Source organism: Phoca vitulina, unplaced genomic scaffold (assembly GCF_004348235.1).
Source record: "Phoca vitulina isolate PV1807 unplaced genomic scaffold, GSC_HSeal_1.0 scaffold83, whole genome shotgun sequence".
Lineage (NCBI taxonomy): Eukaryota > Metazoa > Chordata > Mammalia > Carnivora > Phocidae > Phoca > Phoca vitulina.
The window spans coordinates 3,503,928-3,529,557 of NW_022589786.1; the positions used below are offsets into that span (position 1 = coordinate 3,503,928).

At 49.4% G+C, this 25,630-nt stretch overlaps 1 protein-coding gene across 2 annotated transcripts; it reads right to left on the bottom strand.

The window, feature by feature from the left end:
* Positions 1 to 1,689: 1,689 nt before the first annotated feature.
* Positions 1,690 to 7,893, bottom strand: RPS14 (ribosomal protein S14). Of its 2 annotated transcripts, none has more exons than XM_032395237.1 (5): positions 7,612 to 7,893; positions 5,143 to 5,293; positions 4,353 to 4,514; positions 2,773 to 2,849; positions 1,690 to 1,812 (listed from the first exon to the last, which is right to left on the bottom strand). In XM_032395237.1, the coding sequence occupies exons 2-5, from the start codon at positions 5,289 to 5,291 to the stop codon at positions 1,745 to 1,747; spliced, it is 456 nt and encodes a 151-aa protein (XP_032251128.1). In that variant the 5' UTR covers positions 5,292 to 5,293; positions 7,612 to 7,893; the 3' UTR covers positions 1,690 to 1,744. The 2 variants fall into 2 exon arrangements, with proteins under 2 accessions (XP_032251128.1, XP_032251129.1); XM_032395238.1 differs by having other exon boundaries at positions 1,691 to 1,812; positions 7,408 to 7,612.
* Between the last annotated feature and the right edge of the window lie 17,737 nt (positions 7,894 to 25,630).

Here is a 25,630-nt window from a genome sequence, read left to right on the forward strand (position 1 = left end):
GGAAACAGCAGGACAAGTTGCAAAGTCCCATCACAGGAAATAAAGAATGCTCTAGCAACTGCCAGCATTTTTCCACCAGGATTCCAGCCAGCTGTCATTCATTCCTTGGCATAAGAACTCAACAGGCATTAAGAATAGCAATAGCTTCTTCAGAGCCAGGCAGTGCTGAACACTTTAATCTTATTTCTTATGACACCCTATGAAGCAGCCATTATCACAGGAATTTTCACTCAATGGCTGAGTGCTTATTTGCTTAAAGGTAGTCTGAAGCTGGGGAACTAGGTATTTTCATCCAGGCCTGTTTACCTGAGGGTCTGTACACATCCTGCCTCAGAAACCAGGCTGACCATAAGTATATATACATATTTTTTTGCCCCTTCACATTTTTACTTTGCGTTAATTTTAGATTCACCAAAAAGTTGTGAAAATAATGTGGCTTTTCTGTATACCACTCATCCAGCTTTCCCTAATGTTAACATCTTCTACAACCACGAAACACTAGTCAAAATTAAGAAACTACTGTTGGTACATTACTAATTGAACTTCAGGCCTTTCTCGGATTTTACCAGTTTTCAAACTAACACCCTCCTCCTGGGTCAGGATCCAACGCTGTATCTAAGTTCTGTCTCCATAATCTCCTCTGGTCTTCTGTCCTTGTTTTTCATCACTTTTGATAACTTAAGCACCGGTATTTTGCAGAATGTCCTCTGTGTTATGGGCTTTTAAAGTGTATCACAGAGTTGAAGTGTTCCCGTCGCCTTGAATAACTATAGCTGCCCCTTTAACAACATAGATTTGAACTGTGTGGGTAATTCAATCCATGTGGATTTTTTCGATAAATATAGCAGAATACTGTAAATGTTTTTTCTCTTCCTTAGAACATTAATACCATCTTCTTTTCTCTAGCTTACTTTATTAACCACCCAACACTGTAGCAGCCACCATCCCTGGGCCTATGCTACTTTCTTGCAGAACACTCTCTACCATCTGGTGCCACTGGGTCCTTGGAGGTGGAGACAAGCTTCCGGAGAGCAAAAACTTTTTTTTTATCACTGATGAAAATAGGGCTTGGTGTGTATTTGTGGGGTGACCGAATCTCTATGTACTTTATGTACTGATGTGGAACAATCTCCAAGATCTGCCAAGTGAGAACAAGCAAGATGCAGTAGAGTGTGCTCCCAATTTTGCACAGAAGGTGTGGGGGGCGAGTATACACCCACATGTGTTTATATATGGCTCAAGTCTGAAAGGCTCCTCTTCTGCTCAGACTACACTTGGCTCAACAGCTTCCACTCTGCTCCGGCTCTTTTAAGATTTAGTCCGTTTTTGGAACGAACATCTCCGCTTTCAAAACAAGGTCTCTGAGGCCTTGGTGGGCTTTAGCTGATGGCCACAACAAGCAGTGTGGAAAAGCCCCAACCGCAGCACAGGCACCTCACCTCTCCTTAGGCTACTCCTCCCAGGAAGTCATTTCACAGAACACAGGCTCACCCCATCGCATGTCAGGGGCCCAACCAATCCCTCCTGTGTTCCTGCTTGCCAAGTTACCTACGTTCTCTGAAGTAAAAGATCTACTAAATGCCTCCTGCTTTGTCCTGCACCTGTGACTGCGAGTCAGTCTCATGCCCTGGTCAAATTTCTAGGAGGAAACAATCAAATACCCCTGAAGGAGAGAAGACTAGAGTCGAAATAGCTCACACAAAGGCAATTTATTAACAGAAAACAGTAATTTGAGGAATCCTGTTCACAGACGGCGACCACGGCGACCCCCCTTCCTGCGGGTGCTATCGGAGGGGATGGGGGTGACATCCTCTGTGGGGAGGAAGAGAAAACATCATTGCCTAGAGATGGATGGGAAAGAGTCCAGGCCTCCCTGGACCAGTGGTCTAACAGACCAGCAGTGAATCCCGCTGCTCCCCACGTGAATCCTCAGTATATAACACATGGACACAGACTGCCCCATCTGCTACTTCCTCAAAATTTCTGATGTAGTCTCAACTCACTTTTCTGAAGGGGAAACTGAGGGTCAGAAAAGGCACTCAACTTACAATGTCAGGAGGAGGTGAAATAATCAGGTTTCTGACACCCAACTCAGGGACTCTCTAGTGGAAAGATTCTTCTAAATAGGGGCAACTAAAAACTACCTCCTTTCCAAAAGGTAATAGGCTGAACCACTAACTAGACCGATCAGTATATGATGCTACCATGTGTACAGAAAACAGGGAAGGGCTAACACCTTCTTAAGAGCTCTAAGAGGCCAGGAGATCACAGGCGTGAGGGGGCAGGCACCACACAGATGTAGGCGACTCGCTGTGATTCTCAACCATGGGAGGTGCTGCTCCCTGCACTCATTTTCCACTGTTACAATGATTGGCATGCTCTAATACTTTATAGGAAAGAACCAAGGATATGGATGGTCTTAACAATTCAGGGGACAGACCACATAAAATGCCAACTCCCGTAAGAAACACTGAAAGAGACATTTCATCTCCCATCAGTTCCACCAGCCAGTCTCAAGCCCTGCACACCAGGCAGTGTGGGGCACAGAGGTTCAGGAATCAAACTGTGCTGTCAACATTCACATCAAGGTGATAGGGGTGCTCAGGGAGGAAACTCTGTCATATGGTGGGCCTCTTGCAACTCCACTAACTGTGGCACCCTAACTGCCAATAGTCCCCAAACCAGGCACTGCATCCCACTGGGTACAACACAAACTTTCTGGGGTCAATGCTTCAAAGCAAATCCAAGTGCTAGCTAGAGGGAGGCACTTACCAATCCGCCCGATCTTCATTCCTGAGCGGGCAAGGGCTCTGAGGGCTGACTGGGCCCCAGGTCCAGGGGTCTTGGTTCTAAGGAAATGAGGATCTACATGAAGAAAAGCTTTGTCCAACTCATTAGGGGTTCCTTCTAGATCCCACAACCCTCTAGTTCAGGAATCTGCAACTTTTCGTAAAGGGCCAAACAATAAATATTTAAGGCTTAGTGGGCCACGTATGGTTTTTGTTGCATACTTTCTGGCCCATGCGTCAGTTTGTGCTCTGCTCTGCCTGCAGCCCATTTAAGGAACTGTCCTTCTTGCCAAAGGCTGTAATTTTTTTTTTTTGGCAATCCATTTCCAGCTGCTTCCCCCACCCAAAACCAAGACACTAGCATCTCTCCAGAGGACTACTTTCTCTGGTCTGCTGCCCACACAGCAGTTTTTTTTTTTAATGTAAGCTCTATGCCCACAGTAGGCCTGAACTCATGACCCAGCAGAGGTCAAGAGTTTCATGCTCTATCAACTGAGCCAGCCAGGTACCCTGAAGCAGAAGTCATCTTTAAAAAAAAAAAATCCCCCTAGGGGCGCCTGGGTAGCTCAGTCGTTAAGGATCTGCCTTCAGCTCAGGTCATGGTCCCAGGGTCCTGGGAGCAAGCCGCACACTGGGCTCCCTGCTCAGTGGGAAGCCTGCTTCTCCCTCTCCCACTCCCCCTGCTTGTGCTCCTGCTCTCGCTGTCAAATAAATAAATAAAACTTTTAAAATAAAGAAAAATCCCCAATCTCTGGAGCACCTGGGTGGCTCGGGCACTTAAGGGTCCAACTCAATGTCGACTCAAGTCACAATCTCAGGGTCGCGCTGAGCAATGGAGTCTGCTTAAGATTCTCTCTCCCTCTGTACCGCACCCCGCCCACACATATTCTCTCTCACAAAAGCAAGACTCCAATCTCATCAGGTCATTACTATTAAAAAGTTCTTATGCTCCCCCCCCCTCTTTGGCTAAAGTCCAAATCCTTACTGCTTCCTTTAAGACCTAGCAGGAACTTGCTCCTATCTCTCTGATCATACCTCATGCAACTCTTTCCCATAGATGTACCAAGTTCATTCCCACTCAAGACCTTTTCCCTGCAGTTGTATCTGGCTGGAATATTCTCTCCCTGCCCTTCCTTCACTGGACCAACTCCTGGCACAACATTTAGATCTTAGCTGACATTACACTTTATCATTAACTCCCAACCCTCACACTGTACTTCTTACTTCCCAGCACTTGCCACAAATGGAAGGCGCATGTTCCCCTAGTCAGGCTGTTTAAAGTCGGCCTCTTCTACCTACACAGGAAGAGTAGAGGCTTTAACTACCCTTTTCGATCATTCTTTTCTAGTACCTAGAACACAATACCTGGTATGCAGTTGAGTGCTCAATAAACAGTAAGTTGGGGGGTGGGAGGAGTAGAAGCAGTGGTGCAGCAACCAACTACTAAATACGAACACATTTATGATGTCTTGTGCAAAGTTACAAGAGAAAAACCAAGCCTCAAATCCGGTGCTCTGGCACCCAGGCCCAGAGATCTCACCACCCAGCCCCTGCCTTATGTACCTATTTCCTCCTGTGGCTCGTAGTTTGATGTGGAGGGCAGTGATGCCCAGCTCCTTGCACCTCTGGGCTACATCCTGGGCAGCCAACATGGCAGCATAGGGAGAGGACTCATCTCGGTCAGCCTTCACCTTCATTCCACCAGTCACGCGGCAGATGGTTTCCCTGGGAACAAAAGCTCAGTCATTTCTCTCATCCATGAAGAATTCTGAGTGCTTATCACATCCCTACTGAGTAAAGACTGCCACAGTTCAGGTATGGCAGAGGATGAAGGTCAACTTGAATATGCATCCTCCTTTCTAACAAGACTATGGCCATGGGTTCTGCCCCGATGGGGTTCAAAGACCCAAAATAAATGAACACTGTTATTAACAACATAAATTTACTTTTGCATTTAATCCTCCCAATTGCTCCATGAGCTCTCACCTTATATGAGAAAACCAAAGCTTAGTATTTGAGTGACTTCACGCATCATAAAAACTTGCTAATAGCAGCCAGAATCTGTACATAGAGTGGACTTCTGTCCACCCCTGCTCCTACAAAGTACCAAGAGATTGAGGATTCAAGGACTACACTTTAAGGTCATTAAGGGCAGAGGACGTGTCTCTTTCTCGTAACCCAAGTGCCTGGGAAATCACAGTATTTGTGGCCAAACAGCCAAATGCATTTCCTTATCTGAACATTCTTTTTAATTCTTTCACGAGAACCCCTTAGGCTGCCAACCAGTTTCAGGGGCATTTCTTCCCCTAGACCCTTGCCAGTTTGGTCTGTGCCTCTTCACCCAGGTACTCACTTGCCAGAAAGATCGGTGACATGGACAAAAGTGTCATTGAAGGATGCAAAGATATGGCAGACACCAAACACATTTTCTCCTTCAGCTACCTGAGGTCCAAGGCTGATGACCTGTTCTTCCTTCTTTTCCTTCCCCTTGCGAGGTGCCATTTCTGAAAGAAGGAAAAAAAATCCAACATTAGCAATGGACAAGGTTTCCACAACACTTTCTTCCTGGCTATTGAAGGAAATCTCCCAAGTTTTGCTCCTCTGTGTCCTGCTTCCCTCCACCCTAGTCTGTGAAACCTCATTTCTGCCTAAAACTCATTTCTCCCTGCATTTAGGGGCTTTTAACTTATGGCTAAAGAAAGCAAAGTACCTTGAGATAACCTTTCTCCTGAACCTACCAAAAGCACAGCTCATAGCACTTATAGGAAAGGAGCCTAGAGTTCTAAGCAGATCATAAGTATCCCTCAATTTTTTACCAAGTGGGCCTCAAAAACTGGCTTAGGTCTCTGGAGACCTCCAAGTTCAACTGACAGCTCTACAAACCCGGGCAAATCCATTATCCCTGAGCCTTACTGCCTCCAATATATATCCTGAGAAACTTCTGATGATTTGTTTAGGGTGACATAGCAAGTCAGTTGAGCAGAAATGAAAACCAGGTTAAGAGATTCCTGGTCTACATATCACAATACTTCCAATGCCAGGAGTGTTTCTGGTTTCCTGGCCCCCAAGTACCATGTACAGGTTAGGCTCAAAGAAGACTTTAAGACCACATCCAAAAAGGTTAGTACAAAGCCAAGGCCAATAACCTACCCATGAACTGGTGACACCTGAAGACCCTTTATGGAAGGCACCTGCTGCCTGAACTCTGCACCAATTCCTTGGCTTAGAATTCAAGGGTCCCTTACCCACATACCCTCTAGCTTCATCTACTATATCCTGTGCTCTACCAGATCCCTCCAAAAGCCAGTTTAAATGCTCTCTCTTATTCTCTGACAACTGATCTCTTGCTGTCCTTCTATAACTGATTAAAACCAAATTCTTAAACTTCTACTAGAATCAAGCATTAAAGGCAGTAAAACTTATCTTCTTAGAAGGCTAAAAGAAAAGCCCCATCCCCAAAATTCAATGTTAGTGAAACCAGGTAACTCTAATCTGACATGGCATGTAATGGAATTAAACTGTCACAGACCGTAGGGGAGGGAGACGCTAACAGGAGGAAAGCAGGTGAGGACAGTAATATGAAGGCTGAGAGAGGACCTACTTTCTGACCAAAGCCCCAGGCCTCCTGAGACTCAAGAATCAGAACAATTTCCTAACACTTTCAGAAGACACTAGAAATAAGAAGGGCTCAGATGACTTAGGCTGTCCCCTTCCAGGTGAAGACAAACACAGCCTTGCCTAGGTTTGTAAAGACAGTGGCAAAACCAAACCTACAAACCAGTGTCCCAACCCCCAGTCCAGCACTCTCTACCCTGTATCAAAATGCCTCTATTCCACGAATAACCACAATTCCAGACCTGGAGAAGTTCGCGTCTCCTGCGTTCCTGGATCTCCCCAGTGCCTTCCTTATATAAGGTCTAGTGAGTGATCACAGTAAGCACTACAAGTGTAGGCCTTGGGTGTACAAAGTTAACTGCTCCTACGCTTTTATTAGATCCAACAGAGTAAGAATTGCAAGGAAGGTGCCAAGGGAGCTCACAGGAAGAGAAGCTTTTAAGTTCTGCCTGGAGAAGCCCAGAAAGACTCCAGATGTGAAGTAAGGAAGCATGAATACGAATGCCTGCAGTGGCCACTCAACAAATGCCCATGTGCAGTTTCCCCACCCCGTGTCGCCCTTAAGTGGTGATGACAATGGTCCTTGGAGAATAAATTACAAACGCACAGCAGGTGCTCAGCAAACACTGATGCACGTTCCCTAGCCCCGACTTCTGGCTTCGTGCGGCGCGCCCTAAGCGTCCAGTACTTGCAACGTGCCAGACTTAGCAATCACCCAGACTTAGGGAGCACCCAACACAGGGCCGTTTCTCCTGATTCCCTCCTTGAATCCTCACTACAACTCTATGGGGTCGGGGCGACCGTTAATCCTATTTCCCAAACAAGGACACGAACTAGGGATTAGGGACCGGGCCTGCGACCGCCCAAGAGGTTGGCGGAGTAAAGGTGAGAGGCCATTACTGACTAGGGTCCCCGCTCCTTCTCAACCACGCTGTACGGCCCCTTACACGTAGCGGTGGCGGCAGCGCGGAGCCCGGGCCTTCAGGGCTGTAGCCGCACTCACCCCCACTTCACAAGCTCCTCCTCGAGAGAAGACCGCCACCTTCCGAGACAAGGCGCGACCCTGAGTCTGGAGTCGGCCGGCCGCGCCCGTCTCGCCCGCACCTGGTTCAGCTTCCACGGAAACACCCCAGGCCCGCGACCCCGGCCCCGGTGAGTGCCCCCTGTCCCAGGATGCCACTCGATTGTCCTCGCCCAGGCCTCCTACCTGCGCGTCTTCTCCAGACTCCGCTACCGGAAAGAAAGAGTGGGAGTGGGCGGGGCGACGGGTCACGTCCGCGTCCCCGGAAGTGTACGCCTGAGGTCACGGAACGAGGCCGGCTCCCGGAAGATGCCGGCTTTAATGTTTCTAGGGAGTTGAAGACTCGCCCTCGGTAAAGGCGCTTTGATTAAAAGAGTACCAAAGAAGGCAAGGGGCAGGGTGTCGCTGCGAGCGGGTCTACCTCTGAGACTGCACGAAGCAGCTACATCTGAGTGAGGCGGGCCAGTGTGCAAAGATGGCGGGGCGCCGCGACTAGACGGACTTCCTGTATCCTGACCCCGGGCCTGGTCAGCCCGGAGGCGGCAGCGCTCCTCATGGCTCGGAGCGCAATAACAACAACAGCCGCGATCATCACAGACTGCTCTACTATGTACTGGGCAAAATAAGAACAAATTATTCAATATCTGTTATACACTAGCTTGGGCCGAGCAATTTATATGGATTGTTTCATTTTATCCTTACAAAATTATCAAATAGATAACTGTTTTCATTTCCCTTTTTACAGATAAAGCATGTTAACTGAATCACTCATTTGTGGCTGATTTGGAATTCTGACTTCAAAGCCTATATGTTTAACAGCCACTTCCATATATCCCTCCAATATTGAAGGACCTTGAAGGGTTGGGATAATGTATAGATAGAAATATGGGGAAGGGCCGAGAAGTAGGTCGTGTGTGTTTGTGTGTGTGTATGAATGTGTGTGTGTGTGTGTGTGTATATATATATATATATATAAATATATATATATATGTATAAGTGTATATATACATACATACATTTATATATAAAGCCCATGTAATGGACTATATATTGCATATATATATGAACGTTTTTAAGCAAAATGATTGATTATACAGAGTATCATAGAGCCCTTTCTTTTCTAGAATTGGTGCCACTGAATAGCTTTAAGCTCAATTTAGGGAAGAACTTTTTTAAAAAGTGGTGCTTCTTTTTCCCTTTACAAAAGTAATTAATTACAGAAAACCCATAAAATAGAAACAGTCAGAAAGGAGAACAAAAGAGAAAAAAGAAATGACAGTCTTACCCCCACAATTAACACCTTGGTGTATGTCCTTTCCAAACATGATCTATGCAAATACATAAAGAAGAGGCACATCCTCTTTTTTAAAAGAGAATAACCTTACAGTATCTTTCCTTGATGGTTTAAAAAAAAATCCGTGCTCAATATAAACGATCTTCACAATAAAGAAAAGCATGGACAAAAAAGTAAAAATTGTCTCTACATACTTTCGTCTAATGATACCGCCATTATCAAATTATCATTATCAAGGTGGAGCATCATTCTAGAAATAACTTTCTATTATCTATGCCAATATTTTTATTATGTAATACACAGTTTTAGGTAAATGAAATTGTATTCTGTATGTCATTTGGTAACTTTCTTTTACTCAACGTTGTGGACATCTTCCCATAACAACTAGTAGAGATCAACATTTCTTTACAATATTTTATTTTATTTTTTAAAAAGATTTTATTTATTTGACAGAGAGAGGGAGAGAGAGCACAAGCAGGGGGAGCAGCAGAGGGAGAGGGAGAAACAGGCTCTCTGCTGAGCAGGGAGCCCGATGCAGGGCTGGATCCTAGGACCCTGGGATCATGACCTGAGCGGAAAGCAGACACTTAACCGACTGAGCCACCTAGGTGCCCCGCTTTACAAATACTTTAAATTTTATTTGCTATTTTGAATATCAAATGCATTCACAAAAGTAAAAACTACAAACAGATATAAATAAGTATGCACAAAAAAAAGTCCTCCTCTCAATTCTGACTCCAGCAACCCAATCCTCTTCCTTGCAAACAACCAGGAATAGCTGTATTGTGTCATTTTTAACTACTGTATGATATTCCTTTGTATAGCTCACCCATTATTTATTTAGCCAGTTCTCTATTGTTGGGAACAGAATTTGTAAATGTAGACAAAACTGTCAAGAACACACTTGTGCTATTTTTTCGTCAGGATAGATTGCCAGAAGTCAAAAAGAATATATATTTGAAATTTTGATACATATTGCTAAATTGCCCCTCAGAAAGTTCTTATCAGTTTCCACTTTTGCTTAACTGAGAAATTAAATATGTCTTCTTGTATTGTATTTCTTCCATGGGTAGTAAGGTGAGATGTCTCTTTATGGATTATTTTGAGCATTTGCATAATTTATGTGAATTGTCTGTTTATAGTCCTGAAAAGGGAGGGCTTTTTATTCTCTAGTAGTGAGTTCCTCAATAGAAGAGGTATGATAGCAACCCTCAGGTTGCTGGAGGGGAGGAGTGTGGGGGGATGCGGTAACTAGGTGATGGGCATTAAGGAAGGCATGTGATGTAATGAGCGCTGGGTGTTATATAAGACTGATGAGTCACTGACCTCTACCTCTGAAGCCAATAATACATTATATGTTAATTAATTGAATTTAAATTTTAAAAAGACATTTTCTTTCTCTTTATGAATTTCAAAATTATTTGCATAGAATATTTTACAGTATTGTATTAAATTATTTTAACATCTATATTTGTAGTTATGTATCTCAGTAAATGTTTGCATATTTTACCTCAAAAAAAAAAAAAAGAAGAAGAGATATGATAGTAGAGACTGGAGCATTGTGGAGTGAGTTCTTGCTTTGGGTAAGAATTTTATTAAACACACAGATCTCAGTGAGGGAAAACTTCATGAAGGAAGCATGGCTTGATCTTACAGCTGAAGATAGTCCATACAGTCACCGCAGAACATATTTTTTTAGGGGCACCTGGCTGGCTCAGTCAGCAGAGCTTGTGACTCTTGATCTCGGGGTCATGAGTTCTAGCCCCACGTTGGGCATAGAGCTTACTTAAAAAAATAAAATAAGACAAATATTTTAAAAAGAACATTTTTTTTTAACAGGGAAGTCTTACCTTCATACCAGAAATCAGCAAAGTCACTGCTTTCAAACTCCAATTCAATTATTTAATCAACATATTTATTATTTCTACAAATAGTCATTAGTTGTGAGTCCTTGGGCAAAAACTGTAACCTCTCTGAAACATATATCTTCGGTGGGCACTTGCTCTGTGCCAAGCTCTGAGATATAATAATATTGGCATTTAAGCTAAGACTTAAAAACAGAGCAGGAATTAGCTAAATGAAGGTGGAAAGAATGGTCCGGACAAGGAGAAGAGTTTATGCAAAGGTCCTGAGGTGGGAAGGAACTGGGAGAGCTCAAGGAATTAAAAACATGGCTAGTATGGTTGGGGTATTGTGTGTGAGGGAAGGGGGTGGGAGATCATGGGAGGAATGGTGAGAGCCACTTCCTGCTGGGTCTTCTTACCTCTCTGTTGCCTTGCCTGCTTTTCCCCATCACACCCCACCCCATGCAGCGTCAACACTGTAAACACAGGGAATATGTTTGCCATCACCTCTCATACTTTATTCATTCATTCAATAAATACTTACTGAGCCCTTAGTATGTGTCTCGCGCTGTTCTAGATACTTGGAGTGCATTTGTGATCAAAATAGATAACGATCCTTCCTTTCTGGGAGTTTATGTTCTGGCAGCAGGGGCAGACATAATATCTAAATAAAATTTCTATTATGTTAGAAGGTAATCGATCAGTTACTATGGAAAGAAGAAAAAGTCCAGTAGGGTAAAGGATATTGCAGGTGTGGGGGCTTCTCAGGAAAGGGGTGGGGCATGTGGCAGAATTAAATTGAGAGCGCAAGGTAGTCTTGTTGAGAGTTTGAGCAGAGGTGGGATGCAGAAAAAGGAGCAAGTATTGCCAATATATAAGGGAAGATTATAACAAGCAGAGGGAACAGCATGTGCAAAGGTGGGAGCACCACTGGTATATTCCAGGAACGGTAAGGAGACCAGTGTGGCTGGAGTAGAGTGAGTGAGGGGAGATGGGTGGGAGATGAGGAAATGCAGTGATGGGAGGTAACGGGTGGTGTGGGCAGATCATGTAGGCTTTTAGATCATTGGAGGGACTTTGGCTTTTACTCTGAATGGAGGCATCAGAGGGTTTTGAGCAAAGGAGTGACAGAATCTGACTTAGGTTTTAATAAGATCATTGAAGATGCTCTGTGGAGAATAGACTCTCGGTAAGGGTGGGAGTGAAGGGCTAATATAAAAGGAGGGGTTCCAGTTTAAAGGGGAGAGATACTGGTAGCTGAGCCCCAGGTGGCGTCAGTGGGGGCAGAAAGAAGTGATCAAAATTTGATTATATTTCTGAAGTAGATCCAACAGGATTTCTTGATAGATTAGACATGAGGCATATGAGAAAGAGAATTATCAAAGATGATTCCAGCATTTATGTTTGGAGGAACTGGAAAGATGGCATTGCCATCAGCCAGGATGGAGAAGGCCGAGAGTAAAGTAGGTTTTGGGGGGAAGATCAGAGGTTCAATCATAGGCCTGAGTTTAAGGTGTTTATTGCACATCCAAGTGGAGATACCAAGGAGGTTTGGAGGCTAGATGAGTCTGGAATTGAAGAGAGGTGTCTTCAGCGTCTAGATGGTATTTGAAATCATGAATCTGCTGGTGACCACCGAGGGGCTGAGTGCAGACGGACAAGAGGTCCAGGGAGTGAGCATTGGAGCATGGGGATAAGAGAAAGAGACAGCCAGGGGAAAAGAAGCTGGGAACAGTGAGTTGGGAGGAAAACCGAGAGGGGTGTGACCAGGAAGCCAAGCGAAGAAAGGGAACCAAGGAGAAGGGAGGGGGCAGCTTTGCCAAAGCACCCAGAGGCAGATGTAGGGGGAGGCTGAGAATGTGCACGGATGCAGCAACATGGGCGTCAGGAACCCCAGCAAGAGCAGTTTCAGTGTGCGTGTGTTGGAGTAGATGTAAGACAGAAATGAAGGCAACGTGTGCAAAGGACAGGATGAGAAAATGAGGAAATGGGGTCAAGAGGTTCTTTTGGTTTATTCTTTTTAAAGGTTGTATCAATAACAGATGTTTGTACACTGATGGGAATGGTCTGGTACAGTGACAATTTGATGAAGGAGCTGTGTCCTTAAGCAGGCGAGATTTGATGGGCTTTAGTGCCCACAGGGAGGAACGGACTCGAGGTAGGAGCGTGGGCAGTGCATCTGTATAAATGGGGGAGAAGGAAGGTGTGCAGGGTAAGCACATGTCAGGGAGGGAGCTCGAGAGTGGCCTGGAGGAATGGCAGGAGGGGGAATGGCATGAGGCTGGGGACGGGTGGGGGGATAGGGAAGGTTGAAGGTGAGAGAAGGCTTGAAAGGGTCACTGAGATCTAGGGCACTAGAGGATAATTCTGGGGCAGCACGAAGGGCCCACTTGAGGTTGGTGGTTGGTGTTTTCTCCAGCCACGTTCAGCTGCATGGATGCAGCTATGGAATAAACAGAGCTTTGGATTTAACCAGAGTTGTGGTTTTGTCAAGAGAAGAGAACTTGAGAGAGGGGCAAGAGAATGAGGGTGAGTGCACAGGAACAATGATCATGACCGAGCATGACATTGAAGCTGGATGACTGGGTTTGTGAGAGCATCAGGGGGCCAAGGGACACCATAAAGACTGTGGGGGCAACAGGTCAGAGGTCCCGATGGGGCAAGGGGACAGCTGCAGTCAGTTACTGGCTGATACTTTGGGCTGGAGGTCAGGGGCTGAGGGGCATGGGATTGAGATGTTGGTTGAAAGAGGAGTTGCAGGCATTGGTAATGACCATGGGAGTGAGTGGCTCTTCATAGAGAAGAGCAGATCAAGGGACCAGAGGCCAGGGTGATGGCAGCATCTTCTGTGTGAACACTGAGAGGGCCAAGAAGTAAAACAGGAATAGACTGATGGAGAGTGATACAGAGTCCAGGGGAAAGGCCTTAAGGATGGGAGGCAGGATGGGACCCAGGGGTTGGGAGATATCTTCGCTGAGGTGGAGTAAGGCGTGCTAGCTACAGGCCTGCGGTGACAAGATTCAAAACTAGTGTCCTTTAGTGTGTGTGTTGGGGGAGGGGGGCTGAGAATGGCCTGGAAATAACAATGAGGAGCAGGAGGATAACATGCTCACACCTTGTGGTTCCTATCCCCCTTCCATAGGCTGTGTAAGCAAAAGGGGAAGCCATGGGGAGGCCTGCAGGGAGATGGAGGGGAGATGGAGGGGAGGGCCAGATTTCCTAGGACAGGACGGGAAAGTCCAGAGAAGAGGTGGAGAGAGAGGAAATCCCATTGCTGATGGCCTGGAATTCCCCAGGGCAGAATTCCAGAAAGCTTTGAGGAACTGAAGGAGGTGGGGGGGGGGGGGACTGAGGAGGGGCTGCCAGGGCCGCACTGGGACCTGGATGGAGTGCCAGAGACAAGGGAGGCCCTGGGTGTGGGCAGGCGGTCAAGGCGGCAGAGCTTAGTGACTGAACCCTGCAGCCGCCCGGGGAACAATGGTAGCAACAATAGCCCCTGTGTTAATGGAACACTTACAGCACGCCAGAGCCTGTCCCAAGCCAGGTGCATGCATCACCCCCCTGGGAGGCAGGACTGTTTTTGTCCCCTCATTTACAACTGAGCAGACAAGTAAGCAGTCAACAGCCATCGGTGGTGGTGCAGGGATGTGAGCCCAGGCAATCCGACTCCAGAGCCCCGAAGTTTTAGGTATTTTCTAAACATCTGTTGGCTGGGTAAATGAAGAGCAGAGAATTAACCTGAGAAACCCACACCCAGCCCTTTGCTGGGCCCTGCCTGGAATGCCCCAAACTTCCCATGTTCAGCAACAGGTCACACTTTAATTTGTTCATGGGTTCCATCCTCTGCTCTGCTTGGAGGCAAGCTTTGTGAACGGGAGGAAGGGAAGCGTGGGAAGAAGAAGCTGTGGCCCAGAGAGGGTGAGTTAGTTCACCACAGACACACAGCCAGGAGTCAGAGACCAACGATAGCCCAGTGGGCACTAGGACTTGGAGGTGGGACCCTGCCTGAAGCAGCACCCTGCGTCCTTCCTGGAAACCCCCAGTGTCCATCCTCCACAGGCTGTGACCTGCTTGCTTCCGATGCTCCTGGGACTTACTCGCAGTTTGAGTGTATGGGGCCCGGGCCCTCTGAGCACTTACCCTGCTGAGGAAAGCATGACAGAGCCTCTGTCAAGGTCTCTGTTGAAGGAGGGATCCGGGCAAGAAGCATGGTGTATGTATGTGGAGCAGGCTTAGCAACAGGGCGGGAGGGATGCCTGGGGGGCAACAGAGGGCAGGCCTAGCTGGGTCAGGGGCCTCCGGGCAGGTGACATTTAAGTAGAGGCCCCGAGTGTGAGCAGGGGCTAGGGGTCAGCCAGGACAGGGAGAAGAGGGTGGGGGAGAAAAGAGCCTGTGGGAAGGTCTCGAGTCTGTAGAAAACGTGACCATTCAGGATCATTCGTGGAGAAGTTCTGTGCGGCCAGAGGGGAGGGAATGGTGGGAAGTGGGCTCCCAGATCGGGGGTGAGAGGCTAAGTGCCTGGATGGGCAGCTCCTGTGTTTGCTCCTAGGCCCAGCTCTGCCCACGGAGCGAGTTCAAGGCGGCAGTGGGAACAGAGGGGCTGAGAATGCCTGCTCCTGCCTAGGTTCCCCACTAGATGGCGCGGATCCCCACACTGGGGGCAAGGAGAGGCCTTGGATGAGGCTGGTGTGGGGAGGATGCTCTGTGTTAGGGACCTGCTCTATGTTAGGGACCTGCTCTGCCGTTTCTGAGCCCAGAAGTTGGTTGGGGAGTGTGAGTGTGAGTCTGTGTGTGTAAATCTGCACTTCAGTCGGGACATCCACCTGGGACATGGCTGTGAGGTGGCCTTGGCATACATTCTCTCTCTGTGCCTCATCTCACCCCCAGGAGCTCAGATTTTTATCCTCATTTTCCAGAGAGGAAGCCAAGGCTAGAGAAGGTGGGGGACGTGCCCAAGGTCCCTGGGCTGGCTCAGAGTGGAGTAAGTGGTTAGAGGTGGAAACCAGGCCTCCCAGATCTGAATCTAGGCCTCTGCACTTCCCCACGCTGCAGACCTGCTCGGGTCGCCCTGAAGGAAAAAGCAAGGCCCAATGGGGTGACGGTACCATGATACAGATTCTGGGGCATTGACCCATTCAGCATGCTTGTTGAGGGCCTGACATGGGCCAGGATCTCTGCTAGGCATTGGTGAGCGATAAGGCAATGTGTTAGCACAGACCCAAAGGCAGGATCTAGCAGTGGAGACAGCCAGATGATGTACGAATAAATTGGCCCAAGTGCTAAGAAGGAAACAGGCAGACTTAGACTCAAGAAGATCACAGGGTTGGGCTCATTCTCTTAGAGGGCGGCGGGGACAAGACTCTGAGACCTGAAGGGAGAAAAGGCACGCGGCCAGAGGATATAAGTAGCGCAAGGACTGCCAAGGCAGAGAAGAGCCTAAGGGACTGCCTGGAGGAGGGGGCAGGCAAAGAGGGAGAAAGAAGTAAGATCATCCAGGAGGCCAGGAGCCTGGTGGGCCTTGGTGGGAGGGTGCCATGGGAAGGCAGTGAGGAGCTTGAAGCAGGGCATGGCATGCTCTGATTTGTGTATTTCAAAGTTCACTCGGCTTTGTTGGGAGAATCAGGTAAAGATGGTCGTGTAGGTGAGAGATGGCGCTCAGAGCATGATAGTAGCTGTGGGGATGGGAGGACCAAATCCAGATTTGAGAGCTACTTTGGAAGTAGCATCTGTAGGATTTTGAGCAATGAGTGGACAGTGGGACCATTTATCAAGGTGGTGGAGCCTGGGAGAGGTCATGATTTGAGTGGAGGGTGGGAAGCTCAGGCCCTGTTACTTTTGGAGCTAGCTGTAGGACCTCCTGAGAGAAAGATGGGCAGGCAGCTGAGGCTCACTGGAATGGTCAGGGCTGCCGATGTCACTTTAGGAGCCTCTAGGTTGTTCTCATGTCAAGGGATTGGGGGAGGTCACCCAGCCCACAGTCCAGGTGGCTCCGCAATGGAAGGTAGCAAGGGCCCCATCACTGCAGATGTGCAGGGGAGCCTGGCTGAGGTCAGTCCCAGCTGCGGGAAAGGGGAGGCCTCTTTGAGAGAGCTGGAATAAGTCGGCCTCTGAGGATGCTGGAGACCAGGGACGGGTGGCCCTGAGACTGTGTGGAGGAAGCTGGACATGCTGACTCTCTCTTTGTCTGGTTAGATTCTCCTCAGTGGCACTTCCCCCACTGCCATCTGGCAGGGCCCAGAGCTGAGACCCTGGGGTGGGGGTGGGGAGGCCAGCCTCAGGGATGGGCTGTAATTTCAGCTGGGGGCAGGGTTTCTCAATTTCAGTTGCACCTGGTGTGAGGTTCCTCTTTCTGGCGCCTCCCCATGACCGGCTCTGCTGACAGTCTCTCCTCCCCAACTACAGCTCCTCAGCTAGCTTCCCACCTGGAAAGGCACTGGGTCAGGTGGCACAGGATGGGGGGCGTGGGGAAGGGTAATTGGAGGGGGCTGCCAAGTTTAATTAGTGGTTGTGAGGCCCTGGAAACTGCATACGAGAACACCCCACCCCCACCCCCAGACTTTCATCTTCAAAACTTCCCCAGCAGCCTGGATGAAAAGGCCAGGGAGGGGCCAGGTATTAATAGTAATTATTGGTTTCACTAATAAAGAGAAGAAACAGGATTATCACCAAGCCTGACTTGTTCTCCCCTCTTTGTCTACCTCTTCTCTCCTTCCTCCGGCTCTATGTCTCTGTTCTTTCCTCTTTTCCTCCTTCTCCCTCTTTCTCTTTCTCTTTTTATCCAGGCCTTGACAATTCTATGCAACCTTGTTTTGAGGCCTCAGGATCCTGTCCCTCTAGGTCTCATCAGATCTTTGTGTTGGGATGTCTAAGGCACCAGGATATTTGGGGAGCACCCCTGTGCTTGTCTGGGTTGCAGAAGGAGGCTGGGAGAAAGGGTGTGTGTGTGTGTGTGTGTGTGTGTGTGTGTATTAGGCTGTCTACGTCCATTCATTCACTGTTTTCCAAATAGTTATTGAACACCTACTAGGTGCCAAGCACTGGATTGGACCCCAGGGAGTCAATACTGAACAGGACAGACTTGGGTCCTGCCTGTGGAGCCAACATCCGAGGGGGAAAGAGGGACAATAAACAGTGAACTGAGAAGTACGCGTGAGGTCACAGATTGTGACGCACACTGGGAAGGGATAAACAGATAAGATGGTGACCACTTCAGACTGGGGGACCAAGGAGGTCTCCATGAGGAGGCGGCATTTGGGCTGACACCTGAACGATGAGAAGGACCCAGTTTTGAGACAAGATCGGGAAAAGGGTCCGTGGCAGGGAGAACAGGCTTTACGAAAGTCCTGAGATGGGAAAGAGCTTGGAATGTTTGTGGGTGAGATAGGAGGGGCAGGTGGCCCTGTGTCAGGAGCGGGGAGCTAGACTTAGAAGGGGTGAGCTGAGCTGGGCAAGGTCGGCACAGGGGTGTGCCCTCTGTGCACTCACACCCCCCGTGCACTCACACGCCCCGTGCACTCACACCCCCCCGTGCACTCACACACCCCGTGCACTCACACACCCCCGTGCACTCACACCCCCCGTGCACTCACACACCCCCGTGCACTCACACCCCCCCGTGCACTCACACCCCCCGTGCACGCACACACCCCCATGCACTCACATCCCCCCGTGCACTCACAGCCCCCGTGCACTCACACCAGGCCCCACACCTGCTTGAATGCTCTGCCGTCACTGTCTTGAAATTCTTTATTTTTAAACAAGGGGTTCTGGATCTTCATTTTGCACTGGTCCCCATAAATTGTGTAGTTATTCCTGGTTGGGGAGGTCGGCAAAAGAAGTGAATGTCTGTATGTAGAAGTATGAGGGCGACTTGGCTGGTGTTTGGTGAAGGAAGGAAAGAAGGAGGGAAGGGAGGGAGGAAGGGAGAGATGGAAGGAAGGAGGGAAGGAAGGAAGAAAGGAAGGAAGGAAGGAAGGGAGGAAGGAAGGAAGGAGGGAAGGAAAGGAAGGAGGGAGGGAGGAAGGAAGGAAGCTGTGTGCTCACATGCGTGAGCTCGTCTGTGAGGCTGTCCCAGGGCCACATTAGCCAAGACCAGGGGTTGCCATTATGTGTGGAAGGCTCATACACAGATGTGGCCCCAACATGTCCCAAGGTCCTGAGGCACCTGCTACATTTCCCAGGGCCTGTCGCCCAAGGGGCTCCCAGGAGCTGTGTGTACGGCCTGAAGCAGCACCATGAACAGGGGGTGAGGCCGGGCTCTGCCCAGCCCCCACTCTGGGAGACAGGGTGACTCCTCCACTTCCAGTGCAGGCAGCCCTGTCTTGCTTGTAAGATTTGAGACTTTGGAGCCAGACAGACTTGAGTTCAAATGTGACTTTGACACTCTGTCTAGTGCTGGCAAATAACTGAACTTTGAGCAGGTGATTTGCTTCCCTGATCCTCAGTTTCTTCATCTGAAAAATGGGGGTCACTACTTCAAAGTGTTGAGGGGATTATAAGAGAAGAGCTCTTGTCCGAGTCAGCTCGGTAGATACAGGCAATAGTAATTATTATTACCATACAATCTCTGGAGCCTCGGGTAAACATTCGCTTCTGCCTCTAAATGTCTGCATAATCATGAATAAGCACTTAATCCTCCTGGGCCTCAGTTTCCTCTTCTCTTAAGTTGGAGTGATAACAGTCTAACCCATCTCTAACCACGGTGGTCAGGACGGAACCACATGATCGTTGTGAAGCTTCGCTGAAAACTGATGTGTGCACGTGTGCCTTGTTGGCACATTCCTGTCCATTTGGGGGCAGGTTTTCTACAAATCTGCCCACCCGGAGAGAAAAGCACCCTTGGGTTTTTGGCAGCACGGAAAACTCAGTCCCTGGGGGTGCCTGGGTGGCTCAGTCAGTTAAGCGTCTGCCTTTGGCTCAGGTCAGGATCCCGGGGTCCTGGGATGGAGCCCCGCATCGGGCTCCCCGCTCAGTGGGGAGCCTGCTTCTCCTTCTCCCACTTCTGCTCCCCCTGCTTGTATTCTCTCTGTCAAATAAATAAAATCTTTAAAAAAAAAAAAAAACTCAGTCCCTGGATTGCCAGCACTGGGTTATTACGCTCATGCTGGAAAGTCTGCATGAGAGTGAACCTCAAGTTTAAGGTCCGCATTTAGGCAAAGAAGAGGAAGGTCCCGAAGCTGCAGCAGCGGAAGGCGGAGAATGAGCTGAGGCAGGGCAAAGGAGCTGGAGCCCAAATCCCTGTGGGCCTTGCTTCCTGCCTCCCTCAGGGCAGCAAGCAGCTGGGAAGCTATGAGAATTAGTTTCTGACAAAGGGTCCGGGTGACAGTGTTGGAGTGGGCTGACCCCCACTTCATCTCCCACATACACACCAAGCAGCTGATTTGCAGGTGCCTCCAAAACTCATGGGGAGCCCTAAGCAGCACCAGCACCAGCCTGGGAAAGAGAGCCCCTTCCCTGGAGGAGTCCTGGTCTGGGGAATCTGGAAGAGAGAAAGCTCCCTTGGCCATCCCTGAGTAAAGACTGTGAGCTCTGAGTCCATGTCTAGGGGTGGCCACCAACCAGCAAGGTGACCTTGGGGCCAGTTAGCCTCTCTGTGCCTCAGTTTCCCCATCTAGAACACATCACACCTTCTCAGGGCTTGCTAGGATAACTAAGTGCGCTAAGGTTCTCAGCAAGACCTGGCACACAGTGCTTTAGCAACATTGGCTATTATTATATTCTTTAAAAAATGAGGCCACCCAGCGAGTTGTGACAGTCTGTCAGATATCCTGATAGGCTAGTTCAAAGCCCTCGATATTTTGCTGTATTTTTGGCTGGCAACAATCCTCCATTCATTTGTTTATTCAGTAAGTATTTATGGAGCATATTTATGGCAGCAAAAGGTGGCAGATGGGGGGGGGGGGTTGGCCCGGGACTGATCGGTTCCTGGAAGGCCATTTGAGCAAGAACTAACATTTATTCAGCGCGAACCATGGGCATAGTTTCCGTGCACTCTTGGACTCCCGCGAGCCTGGAGATGGGCCTTTGCCAGTTGATAGCAGACAGAGTCCAGGTGAGGTCACAGACGCACGATCACACAGCTACTCAGCAGCAGCGCTGGGATTCAAAGCCCTGCTCACCTCACTCTAAAGTTTGTGCTTTTCCAAATATAGCTTCCAGGTCACCTTCCTGCTGCCCCTCCCCTCAACACCTGGCCCCTGCCCCCACTTTGGCACCGCCACATCCCTAGGGGCCAAAGGTTGGGCTGTTTTCTGTCACCCTCTGCGGCAGGATCTTTGTCATTTCCTCCCTGGTTCTCCTGACCAGGCAGAACAACCTTGGGGCTTTCCTCAGAGGGGAAACCCAGCCTGGAAGCAGCCCATGGAAAATGTGGCTGTGGGTGACTCCTGATGTTTGTCTCAGCTGCAGAGCGGCTGGGTGCCCTGGGGGCGGAGCAAGGTGGGAGGCTGCCTGGATGGCTGCTGATCCAAAGATTCCCCAGCGGCCGAGACCTAGCCCTTCTCTGGCTCTGTTGCCTGAGACAGATCATAGCTTCACTGTGGGCCTCAGTTTCCCCACCTATAGAAAATGGAACAGCTGGGGCTCCTGGGTGGCTCAGTCGGTTAAACGTCTGCCTTCGGCTCACGTCATGATCCCAGGGTCCTGGGATTGAGCCCCGAGTTGTACTCCCTGCTCAGCGGGGAATCTGCTTCTCCCTCTCCCTCTGCCTCTACCCCCTGTGCATGCTCTGTCTCTGTGCCTCTCTCTCTCTCTCTCTCAAATAAATAAAATCTTAAAAAAATAAATAAAAGAAAATGGAATGATAACCAAGCTCCAGCACCAGGCCGTCTCTCTGCATGGCATTTGGGCTGGGAATTTATGTGCTGGGTGGCAAGTCCTGTCCACCTTTCCTCTTGCACTCTTGTGAGGATGAAATGGGACTGTGGCTGCCGAAGGACTCTGAAGTGGCATGCAGAGCTGGACGACAGCAGGTGCAGATCACTGTCGACTGAGCCCCTCACTGTCCAACTCCAGCTTCTGCCTCACCCAGCCTCCTGCCTGTACCCAAGCCCCCTTTCCCCAGACCCTCTGAAGGACCTGAGAGCCTGGGGGCAAGGCTGGAGCCAGGGGGTCTCTGGGCCTGCCTGGCACGACTATCCCCCAACCAAGAAGTCATTCACCTGGAAGAAACACCTGTGGGACCTTCCCGCAGCTTCCCTGACATCCTGCCATGCCAGGTTCCCGCCTTGACTTTCCCAGCAAGCGGAGACAGGAGAGGGAGTTTGGGAGTAGGAAGAGGAACCCCGTGGCCAACCAGAAGGCCTCCTCTTGGCAGAGCACAACACTTGCCTCATGCCTAGATTGGGAAACCCTTTCTGCTCTCTGGCTTCAGTTTCCCCATCTGCACAACTCAAAGCACACATCACATGACCTCAGAGAGCCCTCATGGGTCTCCCAGCCCTAGACAGTAGGTTTCTGACTTCCGCCCTCCTTGGGGCTCCCGGCTTCAGCCTCCAGCAAATGGAGACCAGTTCCACCTTCAGTGGCCTCCATCTGGGGTTTTAACCACACTCCCTAGCTCCATCTGCTACAGTAGTCCCCAGATGCTCTCCAGAGTGGACGGAAACGAAGGGAGGGAGGCAGGGGCATGCCCCTTCCCCGGGAAGATTCAAAGGCAGGAGGTTCACTTCCAGGCTTGTGCGCATGGATGGAGAGATGATGAGCTGGAGAGATGGCTGGTGAGGCAGCTCCGCACAGAGCGGCCAGCTCCCTGGGCCCATGGGCACGCCCATCCCCTCTTCCACGAGCTGGGCCAGATGGAGGGGGGCAGCTGAGGGGAGGGCTCTTTGCCCCTCACCCCCCAGGGACTCTGCAGGGGCCTGGATTTCTTTCCACACAGAAGACATGTGGGGGGAAGCCTTATCCACAAGCAGGCTTGGGGCAGACTTGGGGAAACATTTCAATCTGGTGGAATCACTATTGTAACATTACAGAACCGTAGTATGCTGCAGAATTCTAGAATCTTGGAGGCACAGCATCCTAGAGTTTTAGAAAGAGGAGGCATAGATTTTAGGTTTCTAAACTGCTGTCCAACACTGTAGCCACTAGTCCTGTGCGGCTAGTGAGTACTTGAAATCTATCCAGTCTGAACTGAGAGGTGCTATAAATGCAAACTACCAGCGATTTTGAAGATTTTGTACAAAAGAAAGAATTTAAAACACCTCATCAATAGTTTATATTAATTGCATGTCAAATTGCTAATAGTTTGGGTATATTGAGTTAAATATGATATGTTGCTAAAATTAATTTCACTTTTTCTTTCTATTTTTTAGAATGTGGCTGCTAGGAAATTTAAAATTCAATGAGTGACTTGCATTATATTTCTAATAGAGCTGTTCTAGAACCTAAGAATCATATTTAAAAATCTCAGAATCAGGGGCGCCTGGGTGGCTCAGTCAGTTAAGCATCCAACTCTTGATTTCGGCTCAGGTCATGATCTCAGGGTCATGGGATCGAGCCCCACATCGGGCTCTGTGCTCAACAAGGAGTCTGCTTGAGATTCTCTCTCTCCCTCTGCCCCTCCCTGCACTCGCATGTGCGCTAAATAAATGAATAAATAAAATCTTTAAAAAAATCTCAGAATCATGAAATTGTGACATTTCAGAACCTTGAAGTGATAGAATTTTAGAACCAGATTTCCAGATCTTTACATTGCTGATTTTGAATCTTAGACTGTAACTCTCAGAGCCGAGAAGAATCTGAGAAGAATCCTGGTCTTTCTCCCACCTAATATAGGGATCCTTCTATCTCGCCCTGACTGGTGCTGACAAGCTTCTGCCTACCCCTTCCTGTCTCCTGGCAGAAAGTTCACTGGAGCCAAGGCTGCTGGGCTTCTTGAATGCTCAGTTTCTTCATGTAGGGTGGGATCTACCCCCTGCCCCTTTCTCCACCCTTGAGATCGGTTCCCAGAGCACCTTCCAGGGCCTCCTGGTCAGGTCCCCATGAAAGGTAGGGAGTCTGGGTCCTGTCCCTCCCCCTCCAGACTGTTGTCCTACAGGCAGGGCCTACCTTGACAACTGTTCCTAAAGGTGGGCTTCAGTACTCCCAAGCAGGGACCCTAGCTCCAGATGACCTTCTCTGCTTCCCCATCCCTCAGCAGAACTGGTCCTGGGACCCCAATAACAGAGGAGGGGGGAGTCTCCCAGCCTCTCCCAATTTGTAGATCATCCTGTCTGCCCATCTGGATAACTGGCCAGTAGTTATCATCCTTTGTCTTGACTCTGCCTTATTTCCAGCTCCAGGTAGATGGGGGATGGGTGACTACAGGTGCTGGGGCATGGGATGGCACAGGAATCAGGGGGTTGATTTAGAGTGCCCAGAATCTGCTTGAAAAGTGCTTTCAATCTTAAGAGACTCTTAGAGGAAGAAGGAAGAGGCTTTTTTTCCCAGCAGAATCAGGAATTCCAAGGCAGGACTAAGTGGCAGTGACTCAGAGGGCCTCAGCAATTCAGAGGGAGACAGAGATCAGTCAGGGAAGGCTTCCTGGAGGAGGTGGGACTTGAAGGAAGGGGTGGGAGTTGGAGTTGTGAAGAGGTGGAAGTGAGGGCATTCTGGGCAGAAGGGATGCTGGGCAGACATGGCTTGTGCTCAGGCCTTGAGGGGCTCAGGCCGCCTGGAGTAGAGGGGTCAGAGGTGGGAGGGCTGTGAGGGTGGGTCAGCGGACTGAGGGCAGCCTGTGAGTTAGCCTCTGGGGATGGGTGTGTACAACAGAAGAAAAGGAACTCCAAAGAGCTATGGGGGAACTGAAGAAAGTAACAGTAACAACTATAGCTACTCTGGCCTGGTGCTAAGCAGCTTCCTGAAATCTCATTTACCCTTTGAGGTAAATATAACTAGCCCCATTCTACAAATAAACAATGGAAGGCTAGTTAAATGACAGTAAGAGGAGGTTGACCTTGGATTCCAACACAGGACTGTCTGACTCCCAGGCTCTTAAGCACTGGATGGAGGGTGGTTTGGGGAGAAGGGAGGTGGGTGGGGGTACATGGGGGGGCGCGGTTTATGATTGTGAATGAGTGGGACTGTGTGCAGTGTGCACGTGGGGGGAGGTATCCCTGCATTTCCCTCCCTCTTCCCTCCCTCGTCCCGTTCTACCTCAGAACAGACCCAGCCTGGGCAGGTGGGTGTGAAGAGGGGCCTGGGAATGAAAAAACTTCTATGCTTGTTGGAGCAGACAGCCCCAGACAAGAGTCACTGACCCCCCCTGCCAGTCACCGGAGCCAACTTCCCACTGGGTCAACTCTGCCCCCCGTCCCCATGCTGGCACACTTGCCAGGGCCCAGGAATGGTGGCTACCCTTGGTCCTGGGAGTCCTTGCCTTGCTGGTGTCACCTGCTCCACAGCTGCTGCCTATATACAACAGGGAGATGGGGCAGGCCGCCGGGCAGGGGCCTCCCCAGGTCGTCCTAGCTCTGCCACGTCACTGCTCCTCCCTGGGCCTCAGTTTCTCTGCTTCTGCAAGGCGGCGGATCAGATCAGCTCAGGAATCATAAACTAAGATGCCGAAGGGGCTCATAATGCTAATGAACAAAGCGGGCTGGCCATGTGTATGGAGTGGTGGGGACCAAGGAAAACGGCATGGCAGCCTCCAGGCCTGGTGACCTAGACCATCCCTCCCAGCTTCACTGGGGTCGGCGGGGTGGGGGAGCGGCTACTGGGACCTTGAGCCTCAACTCCATTCTTCAACTAAAGAATGGACATCATAATGCTTAACCCTCCCCCACGGAAGTGGGGAGAATAAACTAGGATGATTGATGGGAATCTTGTGGAGAAATGCCCCCCCTTTTGATTAATGCAATCCTTTGATTTGAGTGATGTTAGAAGTATTTGGCTCCAGGGGATCAAGTGAAGAGAACTGAAGAATGAGGAGGCCAGATAGTGGAGGACTGGATGAGAAATGGGGCCTGGGGGTAAGGGCAAGGCCGGGCAGAGCACCTCTGACCGGCAGCAGAGAGGTTTGGGAAAGAAGAGTCCCTCCAGGCCCTTGGCACCTGCCATCCTGATGGCGGCTGAGACTTCCACTCAGTTT